Below are 15,627 nucleotides of genomic sequence, written 5' to 3' on the forward strand. Positions count from 1 at the left end.
CGAAAAGCAGTATGCAATATCTGCAGAGTTGAAGTCATGTGAGGAGGATGCCGTGTCAACTCATTCAGCACCACAAATTTGATATGTCATCTGAAAAACTACCATCCAGAACTTCACAAACAATGGTGGGAAGCTAACACCCTTAATGTTTGCCTTATTTTCACTTTGTACAGAATTTGATAATCTTAAACCTTTTAAAACAAAATATATATATCGACATCGGTGAATATCGGTTATCGGCCAATATTAATATCGGAAATCGGTATCGGCCAAAGTTTTCATATCAGTCCATCCCTATAAATTAATCATTCATTTAGAGATTTTTAAAGAACTCAAAACCTACAATAAAACAGTTAAACAAGCCAGAACACTTTGTTTTTCCAACCTTATTACAGAAAACAAGAATAACCCCAAATTTCTTTTTAAAACAATAGATCTTTTAATAAACACAAGTTTTAACAAGTCTTCCATGCTGTCAGATGCTGTATGCGAGGACTTTGCATGCCACTTCAGAAGTAAAATCAATGGCATTAGATACAGTCTTTCATCTCAACAACATTTTGATTTAAACAGACCTGAAGCTTTGCTTTTACCTGAGGAAACACAGGAGAGTTTTGTCCTGGTTGATGCAAAGACGCTTGGTCGGGTTTTCTCCCAACTTAACACAACAACCTGCCTTTTAGACCCAATTCCCACATCACTTTTAAAAAGATTTTATGGTTTCTTTGAGTGTGAGCTTTTAAACATAGTAAATTACTCTCTTCAGACGGGTGTCTTCCCTGCTGCCTTTAAAACGGCAATGGTGAGGCCCCTTCTGAAGAAGAGTAATTTAGAGATAGGCAATCTTGATAACTACCGACCTGTATCCAACCTACCTTTTTTAATTATTGAAAAGCTTGTCTTTATGCAATTACACAAGTTTTTGCATAAACATAATATTTTAGAAAAATATCAATCTGGTTTTAGGACAAACCAGGGTACCGAGACAGCCCTTTTAAAAATTGTTAATGATCTTAGTTCTAACTGAGACTCACAGTAACTTTCTGTCCTGGTTCTACTGAATCTTAGTGCCGCTTTGACACTTTGATACTATAATAATAATAATAATAATACATTTTATTTAAAAGCGCCTTTCAAAACACCCAAGGACACTGTACAAAGGAACATTAAAATAGTTTAAAACCACTATGTACAAAACAAACATTAAAACAGTTAAAACAATAAACTGATACTGTTGATCACCAGATTTTACTAGACAGACTCAGAAGTCTGGTGGGCCTCTCAGGTACTGTTCTTAAATGGTTTTACTCCTATCTCACAGATCGAAAATTCTTTTTAAGTATGAATACATGTTCCTCAAAAATCCATGAAGTGTGGGGTTCCCCAGGGATCAATTTACAGGGTTGCAGAATTATTAGGCAAGTTGTATTTTTGAGGATTAATTTTATTATAGAACAACCACTATGTTCGCAATGAACACAAAAGACTCATAAATATCAAAGCTGAATATTTTTGGAAGTTGGAGTGGGTTTTTTTTTTTGTTTTAGTATCTTAGGAGGATATCTGTGTGTGCAGGTGACTATTACTGTGCATAATTATTAGGCAACTTAACAAAAACCAAATATATACCCATTTCACTTATTTATTTTCACCAGGGAAACCAATATAACAACTCAAAATTTACAAATATACATTTCTGGCTTTCAAACACAAAACAAAAACAAATCAGTGACCAATATAAGCACCTTTCTTTGCGAGGACACTCAAAAGCCTGCCATCCATAGATTCTGTCAGTGTCTTGATCTGTTCACGATCAGCATTGCGTGCAGCAGCAACCACAGCCTCCCAGACCCTGTTCAGAGAGGTGTACTGTTTTCCCTCCCTGTAGATCTCACATTTGATGAGGGACCACAGGTTCTCTATGGGGTTAAGATCAGGTGAACAAAGAGGCCATGTCATTATTTTTTCTTCTTTTAGACCTTTTCTGGCCAGCCACGCAGTGGAGTACTTGGATGCGTGTGATGGAGCATTGTCCTGCATGAAAATCATGTTTTTCTTGAACGATGCTGACTTCTTCCTGTACCACTGCTTGAAGAAGGTGTCTTCCAGAAACTGGCAGTAGGACTGGGAGTTGAGCTTGACTCCATCCTCAACCCGAAAAGGTCCCACAAGCTCATCTTTGATGATACCAGCCCATACCAGTATCCCACCTCCACCTTGCTGGCGTCTGAGTCGGAGTGGAGCTCTCTGCCCTGTACTGATCCAGCCATGGGCCCATCCATCTGGCCCATCAAGACTCACTCTCATTTCATCAGTCCATAAAACCTTAGAAAAATCAGTCTTATGATATTTCTTGGCCCAGTCTTGACGTTTTATCTTGTGTGTCTTGTTCAGTGGTGGTCGTTTTTCAGCCTTCCTTACCTTGGCCATGTCCCTGAGTATTGCACACCTTGTGCTTCTTGGCACTCCAGTGATGTTGCAGCTCTGAAAAATGGCAAAACTGGTGGCCAATGGCATCTTGGCAGCTTCACGCTTGATTTTCCTCAGTTCATGGGCAGTTATTTTGCGCCTTGTTTTTTCAACACGCTTCTTGCGACCCTGTTGACTATTTTGAATGAAACGCTTGATTGTTCGATGATCACGCCTCAAAAGCTTGGCAATTTTAAGAGTGCTGCATCCCTCTGCAAGACATCTCACTATTTTTGACTTTCCAGAGTCCGTCAAATCTCTCTTCTGACCCATTTTGCCAAAGGAATGGAAGTTGCCTAATAATTATGCACACCTGATATAGGGTGTTGATGTCATTAGACCACACCCCTTCTCATTACAGAGATGCACATCACCTGATATGCTTAGTTGGTAGTAGGCTTCCAAGCCTGTACCGGTTGGAGCAGAACAACATGCATAAAGAGGATGATGTTATCAAAATACTCATTTGCCTAATAATTCTGCACACACTGTAAGGCCCAATACTTTTTCATTTGTACATGTTACCTCTTGGGGATGTCATCAGGGGACACGTCATTGATTTCCACAGCTATGCTGATGACACACAGCTTTACATCGTCGTGTCTCCTGATGACCTGGAGCGAGTTAACGTTCTTTTAAACTGTCTTTTAGTTATAAAGTCATAGATGGCAGAGAACTTCTTACAGCTCAATCAGGACAAAACTGAAGTTTTAATTAGAGAGAGATCATTTTACCAAAACTACATAATTTTAATCCCTCTCAGTGTGTGAGAAATCTGGGTGTTCTTTTCGACTCTGAGCAAGATTTTATTCCACACATCAGAAATGTCACAAAGACAGGATTTTATCATCTTAACAACATGGCCAGAGTCCGCCCATTTGTCTCTCTTGCCAGCACGGGGGTGCTGATGCTTTTATTTCTAGTAGATTAGATTACTGTAACGCCCTGCTCTCTGGTCTTTCCAAAAAGTCCCTTTCGAACCTACAGCTACTTCAGAACTCGGCAGCACGAGTTCTGACGAGGACCAGAGGACGGGAACACATTACACCAGTTTAAAATCGCTGCATTGGCTCCCCGTGCATTTCAGGATTGATTTTAAAATTCTTCTAGTAGTTTATAAATGTCTTAATGGTCTTGGGCCCTCTTTTGCATCCGACTTGCTTTTAAATTATGAACCCTCTCGGACCCTGAGGTCCTCTGGTAGCGGTCTATTAGTTGTTCCAAGGGTGAGGACCAAGACATATGGTAAGGCCTCTTTCCATTGTTACGTCCCTCGTCTGTGGACGGCCTGCCAGAGAACCTCAGGGCTGCAGAGACTGTTGATGTTTTTAAAAAGAGGCTTAAGACCTACCTTTTTAGCTTAGCTTTTAACAAAATTTTATTTGATCTTAAGCTTTTTTCTTAAGTTTTATATCTTATTTTATTTTCATTTAATTTTACTCAACTGTATTTATTTTATTTATTTGTTTATTTATTTATTTACTTACTCTTAGCTTATTGTTTCTTAAGGTTATTTAATATTTGTTTTAACTCCAATGTTTTCCTCATGGGGATCCTCCACGCCGGGGGCTCTGCCTGCTCAGTTTGGGGGTTGTTGTTGCGGTGATCGCCCTTGTCTGGGTGGCTGGGGCCCTATACTGCTGCCTTATGGCTGTGGTGTGGGCCCCGGTCTACCCTGATCAGGGTGGTTGCCATGATGGCAGCCGCTGAAGGACATGGGTGGACTGGCTCCTGGTGTGGATGGATCCCCATGATATTGTTTCTTCACAGCAGCATCAAGCCAGATGGTTATTACTTTTAGTGTTTTATACTACTTTTAGTACAGAGAAAAAAATCAAGGGGTCATGTGCTGAATGGGGATGGTGGGGGTGTGTCTGCTTTGTGTGTATATATGCATGTTCATGCGTGCAACTGTAACTTTTTTTTTTCCCTGTTATGTAGTTTCTTTTTGTTTTAATATGCATAAATAATTTTTTCATGTAAAGCACTTTGTGTTGCCCCAGCATGAAAAGTGCTTTATAAATAAAGTTTTATTGATTGATTGTAAGTCAGAGTTAATGGACATAACAATAGTCTAAAATAAGTTAATAGTCATACAGTCATATGCAAAAGTTTGGGCACCCCTGATCATTTTCAAGATTCTTCTTTATAAATCACTGGTTGTTTGGATCATCAATTTCAGTTAAATATATCATATAGCAGACAAACACAGCGATATTGGAGAAGTGAAATGAAGTTTATTGGATTTACAGAAAGTGTGCAATAATTAATTAAACAAATAATGGCAGGTGCATAAATTTGGGCACCCCAACAGAAACATGTCATCAATATTTAGTAGATCCTCCTTTTGCAGAAATGACAGCCTCCAATCGCTTCCTATAACCTCCAATAAGTGCCTGGATTCTGGTTGAAGGTATTTTGGACCATTCTTCTTTGCAAAACATCTCCAGTTCAGTCAGATTTGATGGCTTCCGAGCATGGACAGCCTGCTTTAAATCACACCACAGATTTTCAATAATATTCAGGTCTGGGGACTGAGATGGCCATTCGAGAACATTGTACTTGTTCCTCTGCATGAATGCCTTTGTAGATTTTGAGCAGTGTTTAGGGTCATTGTCTTGTTGAAGTATCCAGCCCCGGCGCAGCTTCAACTTTGTGACTGATTCTTGAACATTGTTTGTAAGAATCTGCTGATACTGGGTAGAATCCATCCGACCTTCAACTTTAACAAGATTGCCAGTACCTGAACTGGCCACACAGCCCCACAGCATGATGGTACCGCCACCAAATTTTACTGTGGGCAGTAAGTGTTTGTCTTGGAATGCTGTGTTCTTTTCTCGCCATGCATACCGCCCCTTGTTATGTCCAAACAACTCCATTTTTGTTTCATCAGTCCACAGCACCTTATTCCAAAATGAAGCTGGCTTGTCCAAATGTGCTTGAGCATACCTTAAGCGACTCTTTTTGTGGCATGTGCGCAGAAAAGGCTTCTTCCTCATTACTCTCCCATACAGCATCTCCTTGTGCAAAGTGCGTTGAATGGTCGAACGATGCACAGTGACACCATCTGCAGCCAGGTCATGTTGTAGGTCTTTGGAGCTGGTCTGTGGATTGAGTTTGATTGTTCTCACCATCCTTCGCCTCTGCCTATCTGAGATTTTTCTGGGCCTGCCACTCCGGGCCTTTGCTTGAACTGTGTCTGTGGTCTTCCATTTTCTCACTATGTTCCTCACAGTGGAAATTGACACCTGGAATCTCTTAGCAAGCTTTTTGTATCCTTCACCTAAATCATGATGTTGAACAATTTTTGTTTTCAGGTCGTCTGACAGCTGTTTTGAGGTTCCCATGTTGTCACTCTTCAGAGAGGATGCAAAGAGGAGAAAAACTTGAAATTGGCCACCTTAAATACCCCTTCTGATGATTGGCTTCACCTGTGTATGTAGGTCAAGGGTCAATGAGCTTACAAAACAAATTTTGTGCTCCAATAATTATTGCTAAAGGTATTCAAATCAACATAACAACAAGGGTGCCCAAATTTATGCACCTGCGTATTTTCATTTAAGTAATTATTGCACATTTTCTGTAAATCCGATAAACTTCATTTCACTTCTCAAATATCGCTGTGTTTGTCTGCTATATGATATATTTAACTGCAATTGATGATCCAAACAACCAATGTTTTATTAAGAATAATCTTGAAAATAATCAGGGGTGCCCAAACTTTTGCATATGACTGTATATTGATAGACAGCAATTTAATACACAAAACTTACAGCTTGTGGCCTCACAGTTGACTATTCAGTGGTGCTTATTTGGTGGATCATTTACAGTTTTTTGTGCTACGGATTCACCATAACCAAGGATACCTTTTCTCAAACTGACAAAACACCTGTTGTTGCCCCTAACTATTGCCAACACATTTTTCCTATAGATTCAGTGGGACAAATATGTTGGATATGTGTTGGATTTGTTTATGGTTTGATATAAATAAATAAAAGATAGCTGAAATAAATATGTTTGGTTACTTGAAATGATGGATACTGAGTGGAATTATGGAGTGAGAATGGAGTAAGAAAAAAAAAACTGAAACAAAAGATGCATTTAAAATCCTGATAATCGAAGCACCCTGAATCGTAATCTAATCAAATCATGAGGCACACCCTTAGTCACAGCTGTGAGTAATGACCTGCAAACTTAGAAGGTGTGAAAAAGGTGATGAACCGTCGGCTCGGCGCAGCATCAACTCTGACGACAGCAGTCAAGTGGGCAGAAATCATTGATTTTGTTTGACATCGCCTGGGGTGACTGTGTCTGACAAGTTATAAAACATCCACCAGCACCCCTGCGGATCGCGAAGATCAGGATGGCGCTTTAGTAAAAGAGGACTTTACCTGCAGCGTACTTTCTCACCAGAGACAAGCTGCTAATTCCCATCACTTTACACAGTCCCTCACCATCACCGCTGGTGCATTGTTCTTTTAATTATTTAGAGAATACTTACTGGGTTACTGACTGAATGTCTTTAATTGAACTGAAGATGGCTTCTCTGATGTCCTGCTTCAGGGTTCCTTTGGCCTTCAAGATCTCCACAAAGAACTGTAAGAAAATACAATGCAAAAAAAAACACATTATGTCATAGTATTTATACCATGAAGCCGGAACAGGGAGGTCTGAAAGCCGTAATATAAAAAAGGACCTTTCCATGTTTTCAGGTGGTTTTTGTAACTGAATGGTAAATGTATTTATATAGCACTTTTACTCAAAGCGCTTTACATTAAGCCTGGTACACACATAACCATTTTTGGGCTGTTTTTGTCCTGATTTTCCCTCTTCCCGACCTCGGACGGCAAACAGCCAATCCTCATATACATATACATATATACATATACATAGATATATACATATATACACACACACACACACATATATATACATATATATATATATATATATACATATACATATATATATACATATACATATATATACATATACATATATATATATATATATATATATATATATATATATATATATATATACATATACAGATACATATACATATATATATATATATATATATATATATATACACACACATATATACATACATACATACATACATATACATACATACATATATATATACATATATACATATATACATACATATATATATATACACACACATATACATATATATATATATATATATATATATACACACATATACATACATATACATATATATATATATCTATTCAGTCTAGTTATTGACATCTGTCTTTGTCTCTTGCGTTGTACTTCATCATGTTGTACTTTATGGTGACGTTTATGTGACTGTAGATTTGTGCAACCAGGGCAAAACACACTTTGCTATGCAACTCACACTGTTTGTCATCATCTGGCTTAAATCCAAAATACTTCCACACCACTGCCGAATGCGAACATTTTTTGGGTATGAGCTTGATTTGGGTGAGGGGGCGACTCTCGCCTCTACCTCTTGGGTTTTCGTCGCTATGCATTTAAACCTTCCCGCGGACTTTCTTCCACTTTCACTTTCGCTCGCTTTTCTTTCCAGACACTGGCCTGCAGGCGGCTTCCTCCACTGAATCACATGTTGTAACGAGAGGCAGGTACACCTGAACAGGTGGCCAGTCCATCGCAGACCACAGATTACATAGTATTAAAACATAATAGAAATAAAACCAGTGAAGTTTTTGCGGTGTTTTGGCCGTAAGACTGTGGCAGAACGTACTGTGTTTACAAGTTCCAGCTGTCTGACGTAGAGCTGCTCAGTCTGAACCAGCTCTCTGGACGTTCGCCTGCGTTTCCTCTCCCAGCGACCTCTCTGCTGCTGGATACTGTCGAACACCAGAGGACTGGAAGGACCAGGGGAGAAGCTCATGGTGGTGTGAGGAGGATGACGCTGCAGAAACACAAAATCAGAGCAGGACCTTTGTTTCTCAACTTTAGACTTAGAAAAACTTTATTGTCTTTGACAGAACAACTTAGTTTACCAGAAAATATTCCAAAATTCATCCAACAATGAAATTTTACAAGTATCCAAGTACAAAAAAATTCCATTTTTCAGTCGTTCATACATCAGTCAGAATGATTTGATCCTGAACCGCGGCCTTCCTGAATGATAGCGTTCCTGAACCACAGCGTTCCTGAACTGCAGCGTTCCTGAATGATAGCATTCCTGAACCGCAGCGTTCCTGAACCCCAGCGTTCCTGAATGATTGCGTTCCTGAACCGCAGCATTCCTGCACCCCAGCGTTGCTGAACCACAGCGTTCCTGACTGATAGCGTTCCTGAACCACAGCATTCCTGAACCGCAGCATTCCTGAACTGCAGCGTTCCTGAACCACAGCGTTCCTGAACCACAGCGTTCCTGAACCACAGCGTTCCTGAATGATAGCGTTCCTGAACCACAGCGTTCCTGAATGATAGTGTTCCTGAACCGCAGCGTTCCTGAATGATAGCGTTCCTGAACCACAGCGTTCCTGAATGATAGCGTTCCTGAATGATAGCGTTCCTGAATGATAGCGTTCCTGAACCACAGCGTTCCTGAATGATAGTGTTCCTGAACCGCAGCGTTCCTGAATGATAGCGTTCCTGAACCACAGCGTTCCTGAAGCGTTCCTGAATGATAGCGTTCCTGAATGATAGCGTTCCTGAGCCGCAGCGTTCCTGAATGATAGCGTTCCTGAACCACAGCGTTCCTGAATGATAGCGTTCCTGAATGATAGCGTTCCTGAATGATAGCGTTCCTGAGCCGCAGCGTTCCTGAATGATAGCGTTCCTGAACCACAGCGTTCCTGAATGATAGCGTTCCTGAATGATAGCGTTCCTGAATGATAGCGTTCCTGAACCGCAGCGTTTCTGAACCACAGCGTTCCTGAATGATGGCGTTCCTAATAGGGATGCACGATATATCGGCATTAATATCGGTATCGGCCGATGTTAGGCATTTTTTTACATATCTGTATCGGTCCGATGAGCAAAACCGGCCCGATATTTCTTTTTGTCTAACTGCTGTTTGTGTACGTGTGTCGGGAGGAGGAGGGGCATTTGGCCTTTCCACCATGTTGGACATGTAACAGCGATGCAGTACTACATTGTGGGGAAGCTAGAAACGATGTCAGCTGTGTGGTCATTTTTCACGGTGTCAAATGATGATAGTCGAAAAGCAGTATGCAATATATGCAAAGTTGAAGTGATGCGAGGAGGATGCCGTGTCAAATCATTCAATACTACAAATTTAATATGTCATCTGAAAAACCACCATCCCGAAGCTCACAAACAATTGCAGGAAGCTAACGCCTGTAAGGTTAGCCACCAAGCAAAAACCAGAGCAGCAGCCACAGTTGGGAGCCCAATACAGCAAGCACTCGACCAAACCAAGAAATTTGCCAAGGACAGCGCAAAAGCCAGGTCAATCACGAACAAGATCATGGAAATGATTGCTCTCGACAACCAGCCATTTTCCTTGGTGGAGGACCGAGGATTTCAGCGGTTGATTGAGCATCTTGAACCCCGCTACATCCTTCCCAGCTGGCACTATTTTTCAGATGTTTGCCTTCCTGCTCTGCATGAAATGGTGGCCAGAACATATGAGCAAGTTGTTGGACAATGTGACTGACATTAGTTTCACTACGGATATATGGAGTTCGGACATCAGTCAGATGAGTATGTTAAGCCTAACGGCTCAGTGGATTGATGACAACTTTGAAATGAAGAGAGCTGTTTTGCATGCACAAGAGTTTTCAGGATCGCATACGGGAGCTGCCATTGCTAGTGCATTTGACTGCATGTTTGCACAGTGGAAAATTAAGAAAGACAAGGTGCATGTTGTGCTTCGTGACAATGCACGGAATATGCAGAAGGCCATGGACGAGTGTGGTGTTAAAAGCCTGGGCTGCATGGCTCATACTCTGCAGCTTGCAGTGCATGATGGAGTTTTAAGCCAGCGAAGCATTTCTGACAGTGTGGCTATTGGAAGGAAAATTGTCGGACATTTTCTCCCAACTTGCCACCTCTCGGCTGAGAGACATATAGCAAGAGTTAGGCATGAAAACCAAGGTGCTACAACAAGATGTAGCAACCAGATGGAAGAGTACATTTTATATGATGAAAAGTCTACTGGATCAGAAGCTTGGTGTGTATAGGGCCGATCACGAGCTCCCTGCCTGTTTAAGCGCACACCAGTGGAGCCTCGTTGAAAACATGACTGTGCTTCTCACTCCATCTGAACAGTTAATGATGGAAATAAGTTCAAAGTTGGCTACTGCCGCGGATGTGATTCCTTCTGTTGTGGCTCTAAAACGTTTGTTGAGCAAGGCAGCTGACAGTGACAGTGGAGTCCGCACAGCAAAGACCACTCTACTGGAAGCTGTAAACGAGAGATTTGGAAGCGCTTTCTCCGAGCTGCTTTACTACTTGGCAACCATCCTTGACCCGAGGTACAAAGATCGTTATTTTGACACAGTCACAAAGCAAGCTGCAGTTACTACGCTCCTGAAGGAAGTGGACAAAATGATGCACAGCGACACCGTTCACAGAAGAACCGCAAGAGAAGAAGATAAGAGCAAGCTGTGAGGGTGGACAGTCTCTACTTGACATGCATGATGAAATTCTGGAGGAAAACTTGATCATTCAACAGGATGCGGGCCTGACAAACCACACAAGCATGCAGGTATAGTATTATCAGCCCCTGTTTTTTATTTAATAAGCAAAGCATGTTAAGATCCTTTTGTGAAATGTTTTAAAATTTTTATTAATGTGATGTAAATTCTATAGTTAGTAAAATAACAGAATTATTTAAATGGAAAAAACATACTAATCTTTTAGTAATGCTTCACTGCCCTTTTAAGGCACTGGTCATCTGCTCAGACCAAAGTTGAACAAAGCTCTTAAGAGGTGAAGGATGATGTCCAATGTCCAGATTGCTGGTAATTTATCAGACAAACTAGTTATACACTTGTCTACTTTCCTGTAGGTGCATGGCTATCTGAGTGAGCCTCCCACCCCCAGAAATGAGAACCCACTGCAGTATTGGAAAAGCAACATGTCTCGGTTTCCTGCCCTGGCCAAGGCAGCACGCAAGTACCTTTCGGCTCCATGCACAAGTGTGGACAGCGAGCGTCTCTTCTCTGCTGCATCACATATTGTTGATGAAAAGAGAAACAGGATCCAGTGTGAGAAAGCAGAAATGCTTCTCTTTGTTAAAAAAAACCTGCCTTTACTGATGAAGTAGTCCTAGACTAAAACATACAGTTTCAAGTTTCAGTATTTTGGAAAATTTACTTTGAGTACATTGTGGCTGCTTGGGAAATGTACAAAGACAACTATGTCTTTGGAGTTAATGTTATGTCACAGTTTTTTAGATGGGACTTGGAATTGGCTTGCACTAATTTGCACTTACAAAGTTTTTAGTGTTGCTTTAGTGTTGGGACATTTACTTGAATGTCTACTAATTACAGTGCAGGTTGGAAAATGCACTGACAGGACATGTTTTGATTTTTTTCATTTAGCCTTTTTCACAGATTTGAGTTTAAATGGGAGTAGACTTAAGTTTAAAACATGTTCTCCAATTAAATAAATGCTTCGTTGTAATGAATACAGACAAGTTTGAAAAGTTAACTTTGTCAGGATATTGTTTTATTTATGATCCTTATTGTTATTTATGATCCAAAATTTCTCCCAAGAGTTTGTGAATTGACTGAGTTAAATTGCACTTGAATTTATTTCCAGCTTACACACTTGCTACAAGTTGTAAAAGTTGCTTAAAAGTAACACTGTTTGCTACTTGTGTTTTGGTAGCACTGTATCTTTATTTGGAAATAAAATGGACAAAAAAAAACAGTTTGCATCATTTTTACTTTGTACAGATTTGATAATCTTAAAACTTAAAAAATATATATATAAAATATTAATATATTAAAATATATTAAGATATATATGTAGGTCTAGACCTATATATAAATATCGACATCGGCAAATATCGGTTATCGGCCATGACACCAATATTAATATAGGACATCGGTATCGGCCAAAATTTTCATATCGGTGCATCCCTAGTTCCTAAACATCTGCGTTCCTTAAAAGTGTTAGAGCTGGAATTAAATATTACTCATCAATACAGCATCAAATGAAGAGACCACCACCATTTCCTGCATTATTTCTGGCATCATTCCAAGCACCAGAGTTCCGGCTAGATGGCGAACTGAGCAGTCGCTGTATGATATCGCTCTGGTGTAAGGTTCTTCTGGCTCTTATGTTGAACTTTTTAGAGCCACGTCCACAAAAACCATGTTTTCATTCAGGCAGTGAAGCTGCTCAAACATTTTAGGACCCTGACAGAGTAATAACTGTTTCCTGTTCATTCATCAGTAGGGCTGCAACGATTAGTCGACGTTGTCGACAATAAAAATAGTCGACAAATAATTTACCCATCGACTGTTGGCATCTCTCTGCTGAGAGATGCACATGCACAACAAAGTCCGCCAGGGGAAAAATATGGCGGCTGACCAGGAAATAGAACGGGGCAGAGGACATCAAAAGTCTGAGATAACTTCACATTAAACTTACAAAATAAATTAAATACATACACGCCATGCTGGTTGCATCTTGGATATAAACAAGCAACACAACAAGCAGTATTTCTGTTAGTAACACGTTTTAAAACCTTTTACTCAGTAGAGAGAAAGAAGAATGATGAGGACACCGTACTGGGACAAGCTTATCAAGGAGGCCAGGATCGGTTTTTGGCCATAGATCCTTACGACCCCACAGCTAAGGAATGGAGCTCCGATGCTACATTTCTACCACCAACCTCGTCGCTGGACATAAGCTACCTCGTTTATGGTATCAGTGCTTACACGTATGAACAGTGTAGAAAGTACAAATCTCTGGAAGCTCACGGACATTTCAGGAATGTCAGGGAGCAGGATCTGTTCACACTTCCACCGCAGGACAGCACGACAGTCTCACTGCAAAGGGAAGCTAAGCTGCTGTTAGTGAAGCTATGGCTGGTGGTTAGGGTTACTTTACTTGTCTTGGCCGTCGGACGGCCTGGGTCGCAGCGGTGAGGGAAGGACATCACTTTCACCACTATCTCCCTTCATGCCTGTTTGCTCTCAGCATTTTCATAAAGGCAAGTAAGAAAGTTTTTTGTTGTTGCTGTTGTTTTTATTGTGTAGGTTACGTTAATGAATATACTTTATTTGGCTTTTTAAAGTCGCTATACTCACATTGGCTAACTTCGCTTGTAAACTAGAGGCAAAGAGGGAGGGAAATAGAAACGGGTTCATAAGTTTGTGTTTGATCAGTTTATTTTATTTAATCATCTTTATATAAAACGTCACAGACTGAATGATTTTAAGCATACAGGTAAATACCAAGAGTGCCCTGAGATCTGATGGGATGGTTAACGTCGTGGCCGACTTTTCTACCTTTTTTAATCGTGTGACTTAGGATGGTAGTCTTTCACACAACACGAGATTCTCGTTTTATCAAAGATTATAACGCAGCAAAGACGACGCACAGTCGTTTACAACGAGGATGCAACCAACATCCTGAGTGTGACGTCAGCTGACACAGACCGATCAGATACAAAATCCGATTGGTCAAGTAGTCGTTTTAACAGTCGGTTACTAATCAGCTAACAGAATAGTGATTAGTTTCATAAGGCACCGCCACAGAAAGGCTGTCTGACAAAGCATCTGCTAAATGACTAAATGTCTGTAGAAAGTCAGAACAAGTTGTGATATTTTGAGTCATTAAGTTTAAATGACGTCCGATTTCATGTTTTCATATTACTTGCTGTACTGTGTAAGACAAGTCAAGACCAGTTCCTGGACCAGTTAATAAAATTTAACTGTCAATAATTCCCTGACTGACAGTTTGAGACATTAATGACTGACCCTGCATCTACACCAGGTAACTTTTTAATTTAGGCAGCGATGAACACAATCCTGGTCAGCTGCTCTGTCACCACACACTGGCAAAAATCTGTCACAGCCATAAAGAATTTATATGAAACGTGTGTTCTGGCTGTATTTTGTGTTTGCACAGAGACATTTTAATTGATTTATTCAGAATAATGTTGCGTGGAAAAGATAATTATCTTTATTTATCTATTTATTAAATCAAAGAGGGAAAAATACCCATGCAGTCATTTCCTAGTCCTCAGTGTCAGTAGTTTAATCGACATGGGGCAGTAACTTTCAGCCAGAAATACAGCTGGTCTCCCCCATCCTTACTGTGTTTGACTTTAAGAGTAACATAGATTAAGGTTCACATGATCTGAACGAAGCCATCTATACACAACCAGCTGCTGGGCAGTTAATTATTGATTCAGTAGATTAAAATCCACATCTAGTCAAACTAATCCTCTGCATATTTTTCACTATAACGTTACATTAAACATTACCAAACATGTGTCCATCTCCATAACATTAACATTTCATAAAGCTTTTCTTCTTGTCGCCAGGTATGTCTGACAGAAGGAAGCGACATAACGAGCCTCCTCAACTCATTTTACAGAACTAAAAGTCAGTCGTTATGACGGCATTCTTTAATCTGAAAGAGAAACTGAAGCATGAACGTAAATATAATTTACACAGTAATTTACTTAAATATCTTTATATGATTCGGTTTTTTTTTTGTTTTTTTTTTGGGGGGCGAAATGAGGCTTACCTTTCCCCTTCACACAACGTCTCTATCTCAAACAAAGGCGCACTTTTCACTGCGGAGTTTTTCCTTCCGGTATTTGATGTTGACGTAGGCGCTGATTGGCTAAAACCAGTCACGGCTCAGCTGATTGGCTGTACAATAGGCGGAAGTAGAAAGGAGGCTGTTTCAGAGGAAAAGACATATCTATACATAGTTTGTTTTAATCAGCTTTTTAGTCTGGTTATTTTATTGTGTTGATTTACTGCGATTGCTCTTGGCAGACGTGGTTCATGTTTTGTTTGGAGACTGCTCATCTTGTTTTATTAAAATGAAACTTTCCCAGGAGAAGTAGAAGCTGGATGAAGTAGATGAAGCTTTTGTCATTGTCTTTATTATCACAACAAGGTATAATATATTCTCTATAAACAAACTACTTTCCAGTTTTCTGTCTAATGAAATATTATATATCTGTACTAA

General features: G+C 40.1%; 1 protein-coding gene across 4 annotated transcripts in view; it reads right to left on the bottom strand.

Annotated features, from left to right (window-relative positions):
- Nucleotides 1-15,237, bottom strand: part of arhgef39 (Rho guanine nucleotide exchange factor (GEF) 39) — a 76,534-nt gene extending 61,297 nt beyond the window's left edge. For all 4 annotated transcript variants that reach the window (XM_041976884.1, XM_041976883.1, XM_041976882.1 and 1 more), the window contains exons 1-3: nucleotides 15,175-15,237; nucleotides 8,228-8,398; nucleotides 6,971-7,065 (exon numbers count right to left, since the gene is read on the bottom strand). In XM_041976884.1, the coding sequence (XP_041832818.1) occupies nucleotides 6,971-7,065; nucleotides 8,228-8,377 (245 nt within the window). In that variant the 5' untranslated portion in view covers nucleotides 8,378-8,398; nucleotides 15,175-15,237. The remainder of the gene's footprint in view (nucleotides 1-6,970; nucleotides 7,066-8,227; nucleotides 8,399-15,174) is intronic.
- Between the last annotated feature and the right edge of the window lie 390 nt (nucleotides 15,238-15,627).

This window comes from Melanotaenia boesemani, chromosome 23, assembly GCF_017639745.1.
Source record: "Melanotaenia boesemani isolate fMelBoe1 chromosome 23, fMelBoe1.pri, whole genome shotgun sequence".
Classification (NCBI taxonomy): domain Eukaryota; kingdom Metazoa; phylum Chordata; class Actinopteri; order Atheriniformes; family Melanotaeniidae; genus Melanotaenia; species Melanotaenia boesemani.